This window comes from Chrysemys picta, chromosome 2, assembly GCF_011386835.1.
Source record: "Chrysemys picta bellii isolate R12L10 chromosome 2, ASM1138683v2, whole genome shotgun sequence".
Lineage (NCBI taxonomy): Eukaryota > Metazoa > Chordata > Testudines > Emydidae > Chrysemys > Chrysemys picta.
Genome location: NC_088792.1, coordinates 1,097,789 through 1,109,361, shown reverse-complemented (window position 1 = coordinate 1,109,361; position 11,573 = coordinate 1,097,789). Strand labels below are relative to the sequence as shown.

The window sequence follows — 11,573 nt, the reverse complement described above, 5'->3', positions numbered from 1 at the left end:
GCAGAGGCAGAGACACTGGCAGGTGCCTGGCTCCGTTGCTCTTCCCCAGCCAGCGAGGGCAGCGCCATAGGACAGGGCGCCCGGGACCGGGGTGCCAGACACACTGCGTGCTACAAGGGCCACGTGGGGACCATGGCTCTCGCCCGCTGAGTGCCGGAAGGTGCTGGGGAGCGCAGGCACTCGGCCCCCGAGCCAGCACCCAGCTGGCTGTGCGCACGTCATGCCAAGGGCTGCCCTGGCGCCAAGAGCCACCCCACCCTGCAGCAGTTCTCACACCGCTGACTGATCGCCACGCCGCGCCGCCGGGCCTCAGCAGGCCGTTAACTCAAGGCCTGTCTGCCCGTGACGGACGGCGCTTTCACACGCACACAAATAATCATAATCGCCACCAGGCAGCGCAGTGGGTGAACGTGCAAGAGCACACAGGGACAGGCATGGGGATCCCACAGACTGCCAGGCCCCATAGCCCTGCCCCAGGGCCCCTGGGCTCTCTCTACCCTCTTGGAAAGTGGGCATGGCAGGGGACTGGCTGCTCTGGAAGGCGGGACAGGACTCAGGGCCTTTCCCCTCTAGGGGGCACCGCCTCCGATCGGGCGCCCCAGTGCAGGAGACCGGCTGTTCGGAACCTGGGGCCATTCCCCTGCAGACAAATGGCTAGCCCAGTGTTCTGGCTTTGGCACAGAACATGGGACCCACGGCCCAATGCCCTGCTCCTGCGGCTGGCGGCAGGTTGCCTCTCTGATGCCTGCCATTCCATGCCCCCCCGGCCACACCACCTTCATGGGAGCGATCATGCCGTCCGCCCAGCACAGGCCCTGCCACCCCACAGAGACGGCGCACGCTGTGGGGGCAGGAAGGGACCGGCTCCAAACATCTCCCCCAGCCCTGGGACCGGACCGTCACCTCAGTGCTGAGGCAGAAGGGGGTGCCCACCTCCTCCCTTCCCCCCTCACATCTATAAGCGGTGCTGCATCCCCACAGCCCCGCCCTCCACAGCCACCCAAGGTGCCACGTCCCCCTGCCCAGCCCCCATGCCCGGACCCAACCCCCCCCACTCCAGCAGGGCGCTGTGCCCCCCTGCCCGGCCCAGCTCCCCCACCTCCCAGCATGGCACCAACGTGCCCACGCCCGGCCCCCCACCATAGCACCGCATGCCACGCCCAGCTCGGCCCCCCGCCTCCCAGCACGGCGGCGCAGCCCAGGGGGTCCCTACCATCCTTGCGGTAGAAGCAGATCTCCACCTTGCGCTCCTCGGAGCCCAGCAAGGCCTGCGCGATCTGGTGGCGGCGCTGCGCTGTGGTGTCGGGGCCCATACAGGAAGTCACAGGTGCAGGGCTTCTGCATGACCTCGGCCCGCGTGTACCCGCACAGCTCGCGAGAAGCCATCGTTGCAGTAGATCACGGCGCAATTCTCCACCCGGGCGTTGGCGATGATGAACTTTCGGCCTGTGGGAGAGAGGCAATGAGAGGACGGGCGGCTGGCAGCACGGCTACCCATGGGACTGCCCCCCCCAGCCCGCCCACTCCCACCCCCGCCCAGAGAGGCGCCAGGCTCCCACCCCCATCAGTCAGACCCAGCCCAAGGCAGCTCCTGCCTCCATTCAATCTGAGTTCACCAGCCTGCTGGGGTCTCCCCTCGGGGACCAGGGGCGATGATGAGGGAACTGGGGTTGTTTAGTCTGCAGAAGAGAAGAATGAGGGGGGATTTGATAGCTGCTTTCAACTACCTGAAGCGGGGTTCCAAAGAGGATGGATCTAGACTGTTCTCAGTGGTACCTGATGACAGAACAAGGAGCAATGGTCTCAAGTTGCAGTGGGGGAGGTTTAGGTTGGATATTAGGAAACACTTTTTCACTAGGAGGGTGGCGAAGCACTGGAATGGGTTACCTAGGGAGGTGGTGGAATCTCCTTCCTGGAGGTTTTTAAGTCCCGGGCTTGACAAATCATAGAATCATAGAATCATAGAATCTCAGGGTTGGAAGGGGACCTCAGGCGGTATCTAGTCCAACCCCTGCTCAAAGCAGGACAAAGCCCTGGCTGGGATGATTTAGTTGGGGTTGGTCCTGCTTTGAGCAGGGGGTTGGACTAGATACCTCCTGAGGTCCCTTCCAACCCTGAGATTCTATGATTTACTGCAGAGAAGCGCAGCGTCCTGGCAAGGCCGGGGGGGCCAGGGACTCCATCCGCCCACGCCCCGCGGCCGCCCACAGGAGGGAATCACAGGGGAAGCACAGGTGCCGCGGATCCCACTGCTGCCCCCCCATGCACAGCACGAGGGGCCGGCCCCACTGACCGGATGCCCACAGTGTCCGCCAGACACCCAGCACTGCAGATGCTGCCTCTGCATTGCCCAGCTCCCTTGGGAGCAGCTGATTCTACCAGTGCCCAGCCCAGCCGCGCAGGAGGGAAGAGCCCCACCCCCCGCCTCCCTGCACTGGCCTTCACACTGCTCCAGACGAGTGGAGACACTTCAGCCCCCGCCTGGCTGCGCGGGGGTCACGGGTCGGACTCTGCAATCCGAGACACCCAAACCTAGCTCTGCTGGAGCCCCGCACTGCAGACCCGCAGCCGCCCGACACTGGTGCCCCTCAACCCCAATCCCCAGTTCCCTGCTTTCCTAGTCCTGAGCCTTCCCTCGCGCTCTCCCGGCCACGGCCATGTCTCTCGCTGCTTGTTTACTCGCCGCATCCGCAGCCCTTCCAGGGCAGTCGGTGCAGCAGCAGCATGCTGGGGATAAACAACCGTGAGGCCTGGCTGCAAGCTGCCTCGCCTCCCCTCCCTGCAGGCCCCAGCCCAGGCTCCCAGGAGCAGCTTCCTCACTTCCCCTGCTCCTGGGCCCTGGGGTCTCTGGCAGTGCCCTACCTGCCCAGGTGGGGGAAGCACTTCTCTGCTGGTGCCAGCACAGCCCTGCAAGAGGCCTTCTCCCTAGGCTGGCCACGCAGCCACTGCCACAGCTCCCATGTGGGCATCTGCCCAGAGCAGGGAGGTCCCAACCCTTACCCCAGCCCAGCACAATAGGATTCCCACCAGCGCGTGGGCTGAGGCTGCAGGCCCATGGGAGCGTGACCAGGGAACATGGGCAAGAAAGGGAGACGCACCCCCACGCTACTGCGTGTAAGAACAGCACACACCTATACCAGACATCGCTCGCCACACCAGGGCCGCCCCACCGCTAAGCTGAGAACTGACTGACTTCTTCCACCCCAACACCCACCATGCAGCGGGCTGGTGCGGAGCAGGAGTCACTCCCAGGTACACAGGCACCCCAGCAGTCACGCATGGGAGTGGACATGCGCACACATACAGTCGCAGCTGGCATAGCTCTGTACCAGCCCTTCGTCAAAGGGCCGGGCTGCTGGCCCTGGCCGGAGACTGATTCTCCTGCAGCCCATCCCGTCCCCCAACCAGCCCAGACCCCAGCAGAGCCGAGCCTCCTCAGAGTCACCTTCAGAGCATGGGAGGGAGGGTCAGCCCCACCCTACAGATGGGGAAACTGAGGCACGGTTACACCAGGGCAGAGACAGGCATCGAGCTCAGGTGCTGCCAGGCCCAGCCCCACAATGACCAGCTGTCCACAAGGGCATCTCCCGGCCTGGCACACAATCTGCCGGGCTGGCACTGGGCACGGACAGGAACTGCCCCCGTTCTAGCACCCTCCAGTGCCCCACGGCACGGGCCTCTCCCCAGCCTCAGCCCCCTGGGCACATTCACTCAGTCAGGAAGCACAGATCCCATTTCCCCTGCCGCTGACTCAGCTATCTACTGGGCCACACACCTCGCTGCCAAGCACACAAACCTGGGGCATCCCTTTCACCCCCCCCCAGGGGGGCCCTCTCCCCCCGCACACACACACACACACGGCACATGCATACCCTACACACTGCCACACAGGGACACCCTCTCCCCCGTACGCACACATACACACTGCACATGAACACCCTACACACGCAGGGACAGACCCTCTGCCCCCCCCCCGGGCACATGCGCACACGCACACCTGAGCGCATACACACAGGGGCACCCTCTGCCCACCCACCCTCCACAGAGCACACGCACACCTGAGCACATGCAGGGGCACCCTCCCCCCACATACATACACAAGGGCTGGGGCACACACAGGGGCTGGGGGCACCCCCCCACACACACAAGGACTGGGGGACACAGGGGCACACACAGGGCACCCCCCCACACACACACACAGGGGGACACAGGCAGGGCACCCCCCCCACACACACACACCGGGCACTCCCCCCCACACACAGGCAGGGGCTGGGGGACACAGGGCACCCACACACACACACACGGCAACCCACACACACGGGGGGACACAAACAGGGCACCCCACACACACACACATGCAGGGGCTGGGGGACACAGGGGGACACGCAGGGCACCCCCCACACACACAGGGACACACACATAGGGCACCCACACACACACACACACCCGCAGGGGCTGGGGACACAGGGGCACACGCAGGGCACCCCCCCACACACACAGGGACACACACACAGGGCACCCCCCCACACACACACACGCAGGGGGACACAGGGGCACGCACGGCACACACCCCCCACACACAGGGGGACACACACACGGCAGCCCCCCCACACGCAGGGGGACACACACACGGCAGCCCCCCCACACGCAGGGGGACACACACACAGGGCACCCCCCCACACACAGGGGCACACACGGCACACACCCCCCACACACAGGGGGACACACACATGGCACCCCCCAACACACACACAGGGGCTGGGGGACACAGGGGCACACACGGCACACACACACCCCACACGCAGGGGGACACACACAGGGCACCCCCGCACACGCAGGGGGACACACACAGGGCACACACACACCCCACACACAGGGCACACACACACCCCACACACAGGGACACACACACAGGGCACCCCCACACACACACAGGGGGACACACACAGGGCACCCCCTCACACACACACACACGCAGGGGCTGAGGGACACAGGGGCACACGCAGGGCACTCCCCCCACACACAGGGGGGCACACACAGGGCACACCCCCCACACGCAGGGGGACACACACAGGGCACACCCCCCCCACACACACACACAGGGCACCCCCCCACACGCAGGGGGACACACACAGGGCACACACACACCCCACACAGGGGGACACACACAGGGCACCCCCACACACACACACACACACGCAGGGGCTGGGGGACACAGGGGCACACGCAGGGCACCCCCCACACACACAGGGGGACACACACAGGGCACCCCCCCACCCGCAGGGGCTGGGGGACACTCCCGGCCCGCACTTACTCTGCCCCTCGAACTTGCGGATGATGGTGTCCAGGAAGGTGTTCTGGGGGGCGACGTGCCCGCGCCGGACGGGCATGCTGCTTATCCCATGGGGGGCGGCCGGCGGCCCCTGTCCCCGGGGCCCCACTGGCCCGGCGCCCCAGTAGGGCCCTGCCCGGGCCCGTCTGTCCCGGGCGCAGGGTCAGTCCCCGAGGCGCGGGCGGAGGGTCCCGCTGCGCTCGGCTCCGGGGCTCCGGCGGGCGGTTCCCCAGGCCGGGGCTGCGGCTCGGTCCGCGGCGCCTGCTCCGGCCGCCCGGCGGCGAGGGGGCGGGGCCGGTGCCGGGCTCCGCGCCCCGGCTGCGGGAGGATGCGGGCTGCGCCGCCGGGCCCGGAGGGATGAACCCCGCGGAGCCGAGCCGAGCCCAGCCCCCGCCTCGGGCGCGGTGCGGGTCCGGGTCCGGGTCCGGGTCCGGCTGGGCTCGGGGACCCCCCCGGGACCCGTGCACCTGCCGCCGGCTGCAGCGCCGCGTCCCGGCTCGGCTCGGCTCCCGGCGGCTGCGGCGCGAGGTGCGGGCACACGGGTTCGATTCGCCGCGCCCTGGTCCGCCCGCCCGCGGTCCCCAGCCGGCCCGGCCCTGCGCTGCGCTGCGCGGGGAGCCGGCCCGGGCGGGGGGCGCGGCGGGGCGGGGCGGGGGGCCGCTGCGCGCTGACAGCCAATGGCTGGAGCCGAGCGCGGGGTCGCACAGACCGCGGGGCCTCGCCCCCTTCCCACTGCCGCGGCCCCCGGGCCTGGGTCCGGCCCCCCACCGGCCCCAGCCACTTCCCCCACCCTGCTCTGGTCCTGCCCCCCACCGGCTCCCCTCCGGCCCCAGGCACTGCCCCCCAGCCACTTCCCCCACCCTGCTCTGGTCCTGCCCCCCACCGGCTCCCCTCCGGCCCCACGCACTGCCCCCCAGCCACTTTCCCCACCCTGCTCTGGTCCTGCCCCCCCACCGGCTCCCCTCCGGCCCCAGGCACTGCCCCCCAGCCACTTCCCCCACCCTGCTCTGGTCCTGCCCCCCACCGGCTCCCCTCCGGCCCCAGGCACTGCCCCCCAGCCACTTCCCCCACCCTGCTCTGGTCCTGCCCCCCACCGGCTCCCCTCCGGCCCCAGGCACTGCCCCCCAGCCACTTCCCCCACCCTGCTCTGGTCCTGCCCCCCAGCCACTTCCCCCACCCTGCTCTGGTCCTGCCCTCCACCAGACCCCCTCTGGCCCCAGGCACCCCATCCCCCACGCTGCTCTGGTCCTGCCCCCCACTGGATCCCCTTTGGCCCCAGGCACTGCCCCCCAGCCACTTCCCCCACCCTGCTCTGGTCCTGCCCCCCACCGGACCCCCTCCGGCCCCAGGCACTGCCCCTCAGCCACTTCCCCCACCCTGCTCTGGTCCTGCCCTCCACCAGACCCCCTCCAGCCCCAGGCACTGCCCCCCAGCCACTTCCCCCACCCTGCTCGGGTCCTGCCCCCCACCGGACCCCCTCTGGCCCCAGGCACCCCATCCCCCACGCTGCTCTGGTCCTGCCCCCCACTGGACCCCCTTTGGCCCCAGGCACTACCCCCCAGCCAGGCTCCTCCATGGTCTCCCCTCCCTATGTCCCCCACCAGCACCAACCACCCCTGCCCCCATCCCTCCCTATGTTACCACGATGGTGCCCACCCAGCACTTCCCCTGCCCCACACCTCATTACTCCCCTGTGCCCCATCTCTGTTGACACTGCTATGCCACAATGTGTCCCATGTCAGCTTGGCCTCAGAGACACCCCTGAGGGACTGGATAGAACCCCGGATCCACAGACCCACCACGGGTGGCTCCTATTGGATGCAAAGGCTGTCTGCCTGTTACCTCATTCCCCTGCAGCTCTCCCCACGTCTGGCTATTCAGCCCCTGTGTAGTGTCTGAGCCTGCAGTGAGAGACCTCTCGGGCCGGCCCTGGCCTGTGCGGTGTGTGCTGGGCCTGGGTGCGCCGCGACAGAATAACACGCTCAGCGATGCAGGGCTGGATGGGACCAGGAGAGGTCAGCAAGTGTCCCCCCACCCACACACACACCTCTCGCTGACGAGGGATACTTCAGCCACCCCCACAGATGCGTGTGCGCAGGGCTGGGTGCACGTGAAGTGCGCCCGCAGGGCCTAGCACCATGGCTGCGGCCCCAGGCGCTGGCCCACTCCAAGGCTAAGCTTGTGTGCCCTGCTGGGACACAGCTTTCCCCACAGGCCCAGACCATGCGGCTGCTCACGGACAGCTAGCAGGAGCGAGGGCGGCCCAGAGACTAACTGGGGAGAGAGCCCCTCCTGCCCCCGCAGGAACCCAGGCGACTGGGTCCAGCCCTGCCCTCACTTCTGTGCTCGGAGCCCGCTCCGTTTCTGCCGGGTGCCCCAGGCCTGTGGGAGAGGCACTGGCAGTGAGCGTGTCCTGGGGGGAACAGACTTGGCACCCAGACCCAGCGTGTCCCAGAGCGGAACCACCTCTCCCCAGGCAGAAACGCTGCGAGGGATTGGGGGGCGGAGGTGGGGCTCGGTGGGGGCTCCCTGCAGCCCCCAGCACAGACCCTCCCCGTCTGTGCAGCTCTTGCTCCTGCATGCAGCTGAGCCGAGCTGCCTCAGTGCTCTCACCTGCGGGCTCCTGGTCCCAACCCCCAACAGTCCCCAGGGCAAGGCCCTGCCGCCAGTGCCCCGGCAGGGGCTCGTGAGGGGCAGGAGGGCCTGGGCACTGACACGGCTCCCAGAACCTCGGCACAGGGTCCCTGTGCAGGGTTGGACACCCCGAGCATCTCTCCCTGCGTCACCAACCCCCAGCCTGACCCCACAACCCACCGCAAGCCTAGGGCTGGCATTGCCTGCCGGGCAGCCGAAGCCTCACCCAAAAGGCTATGCAGGGCCAACCTCCAGCCTCCTCACCCTGCCAGCCCTGCCCACCCCTGCCTTGTAACCCGATCTCCAGTCTGCTGCCCCCACCTACCACTGTTTGCCCGTCCTTTCCCACCTAGGGTACCAGATAGCACCAGTGACAAAACGGGATGGGGGTGGGGGATAATAGGCACCTATATAAGAAAAAGTCCCCAAAATCAGGACGGTCCCTTTAAAAACAGGACATCTGGTCACCCTATTCCCACCCTTCACACTCCCTGTCCCTTCCCCCATATTCTCGACCCCCTACAGATTCTCCTTTCCCCACACAGCTCCCCTGCGTGCCCCCCACGTTCTCCTGCCCTCACACTGCAGGGGCCACCATCTTCCCAGGGTCAGCCTGACTTGGCTTCCCTTGGGACGGCCATCTCTGATGAGGGCGCAGCCTAGCAGTGGCCATGTTAGTGGTGTGCCCTGGTCCCTGCGAGAGTAGCCTGGGAGGGCAGCCATTTCAGGGAAGGGCAACACATCACGGGATTGTCCATGCCTCCCACCAGCCAGCGATGAGAGGGAGATGGGGCTGGGGCAGAGGTTCCCTGGAGCCCCCATGGCACCCCACTGGGGGAGCAGAAGGCATCCATCCCACACACCAGCCAGTAAGGCTGCCCCAGGGTGACGCTGCTCCATGGTCCTCCCCCAAGCCTGCTCAGCCCACACCCCAGATCCTCACCCCCTAGGCCATCAAGAGCGCCCACTCAGCACCACCCATGAACAGACTGGGTTTCCAGGACAGCAATGTCATACTGCTATCCCCAGGGACCCACCCTGCTCCCCACCGCCACAGAATCCCACCCTGATCCCCACACCCACCCCACCCTGCTCCCTGCACCCACCCTGTCCCCACACACTGCCACCATAGAAACCCCCTCCACTCACTGCACCCACACCATGGAATCCCACCCTGCTCACTGCACCCACGTTACTGCACCCCCCCTACTCACTGCACACACCCTAGTCCCCATTCACTGCCCCCTTCCTGGTCCCTGCTCACTGCCCCCAAGCTGGTCCTCACTCACTGCCCCCCCTGCTCAGGCATCCCCCCACCCCAGGCTACTGCTTCCCAGGAACATGCAATGGGTTAATATCCCGCTGCCAGGAGATGACTAGGCCCCTTGCATGTGATTTTCTATCCATCGCTGATCCTGGAGTGCCCTGCACCCTTCCTCTCCCTTGCTATGCCCTGCCCCTGCTGTCTCCCTCCGCACTCCCCAGTACAAGAGCAGCTTGATAACCCTGCTCAGCCCGTCCCCGCCCCAGACTGCGGCCCAGCCAGCAGCCAGAGGCACAAGGTCAGTTTATGTTTCTGAACACGGCTCTTTATACAGTTCTCTCGGTAGCTTCCCCCTCCCCCAGGCCCTGGCAGGCTCTCCCTGCCGCAAGGCCACAAACCCAAACACGCTGGGCGTCTCTAGGCCATACTGGGAGATAGCGTGAGCAGGGGAAGAGCAGGGAAGCATTTGCAATGTAAACACAGCGCGGTCTGGGACACACTGTGGCTTTAACATGGCCTGCTCCTTACCTGCCCGGAAGGGGACCCAGGGGACTGTCTCAGACCAAGGGGCACACTCGGAAGGATCTGCTCTCGTCCAAGCAGGAGTTAATTCAGGGCAGTCCCAGGGCCGGTGCTAGGCAGGAGAGAAGACTGGATGACCCGTGCTCCCTTCTGGCCTTGAAATCTGTGAATCCCGTCACGATCAGCTCTGCCCCTGCCAGGGAGGCTGGCCCTGGGCCAGGGCTGGCCTGGGACCCAGGAGCTCTGCATTCAACTCCCAGTTCTGCCCCAGTCAGACCCCATGAGACCCACAGCAAGACACAACCTCTAGGGCTCATGTCCCCATTTGTTACACTGCAGCAACTCACCCTCTGTCTGTCTGGTTAGACCAGGTGCTCCGGAGCAGGGCCTGTCTCTCACTAGCTCTGTGCCGAGCAGCTCACACCTGGGCCTTCTAGCAGCTCCTATCATACTGATTCACTCCTCTGCCCTGGCTCGATCCCTCCCATCCAGCCCCTGGAGATCTCCCAGTTACCCCCAGCCCTGCAGCCATGGCCACTCGCTGCCCTCTCCCTCCCCTCCTCTGCCCCCGCCCCCAGCAACCCCACTGCTTTGGCACAGCCCCTTGGCAGTAATCCGATCCCAGGGTGAATACTCGGCCATCCCCCATTCTCCTCTCTGGGTCCCCAGGGGCCCCTCCCAGTGGGCGAGCCCTCCTACTATTCTCCCAGGCCCCACCACAGACCAGCTCCCTGATCACTCCTCATTTCCTGATTAGCAGGGGCCAGGGGGAGATGAACGCCTGCCTGCTGCCCTTGTAGCTGTCTCCTGTCTGCTTAGGGGATGGGTGGAAGACCCCTCTCCAGCTTCCCAAGCCAGCCGGGCTGCCTCTGCCCATCTCCAAACCCTGCATGTGCAGCCAGATGGGAGGCGAGCAGGGCTGGGGAGAGTGAGAACCGCCAGCACTGCTCCATGGTTCCCCGGAGCCGGGTCCCAGCCATAGCCCATCACCGTTCAGACCCAGACCAGCTCCTGCTGTCCCGGGGGGCGAGCAGAATACCAGTGGTGCCATGGGGTCAGGCTGTCGCTGAGGGTCCTCGTCAGTACAGAGCCGCTGCCAGTGTTGGGGGGGGTCTCCCCCTGTACACAGACACATAGGCTGCAGGAGGAGTCAGGGCCACAAACAGCCAGACCGCCACCAAATCTTGCCCCCTGCCCTGATGTCTCCCAGTCTCTGAGCTGACAGCACCTTCTCCTGTCCTGCAGCACCAAGACGCTCCCTGACTGCAGCCTGCCCTGCACCCCCGTGCCCAGGCCTCTCCAGAGCTGCTCCCATTGACTTTACACTGCCACAGCCACCCGGGCTGTCTGGTGGCACCTCCCTGCTGCTGCTCGAATCCCGGCCCATCACATGCTGCATCTCACCTCAAGGGCTCTCACTCCTGCTGCTGGGGAGGCTGCCCCATTGGCCAGGCTGCTGCTGGGACCAGCACAAGGATGGAGGATGTGAAGGGAAAAATGACCCCTGGCAGGGGCAGCTGGAGGGAGCCATGCCCCAGCCCACAGATCAGCGGGGTTCTTGCCTTTTCCCATGGGGACCACTCTAGAAACACAGAGTTTGAGTGGGAAGGGCCCATCCTGAGCCTCCCCCAGGGCTAGGCAGAGCTGGGCCCTAAAAGACCTTGTGTTGCCAGCGCTCCCCTGGGGACACGCCCCAGCCAGATCTCTGTCCCGGACAGGGCCGTGCCGCTGGCACCCACCCTCTGGGGTGTCCGAGGCTTTGCCCTCACGCAGGCAGGAGCCACCCAGCAGCTCACTAGTACAGCTGCAGGGGCAAGGGGC

The 11,573-nt window shown here is 66.5% G+C and overlaps 1 protein-coding gene across 1 annotated transcript in view; it reads right to left on the bottom strand.

Moving 5' to 3' along the window:
• Positions 1-6,118, bottom strand: part of KCNH2 (potassium voltage-gated channel subfamily H member 2) — an 8,397-nt gene extending 2,279 nt beyond the window's left edge. Inside the window, 4 exon segments of the mRNA XM_065586425.1 lie at positions 1,141-1,301; positions 1,303-1,374; positions 1,376-1,446; positions 5,315-6,118. Coding sequence (XP_065442497.1) covers positions 1,141-1,301; positions 1,303-1,374; positions 1,376-1,446; positions 5,315-5,390 — 380 coding nt within the window. The 5' untranslated portion in view covers positions 5,391-6,118.
• Positions 6,119-11,573: the final 5,455 nt, after the last annotated feature.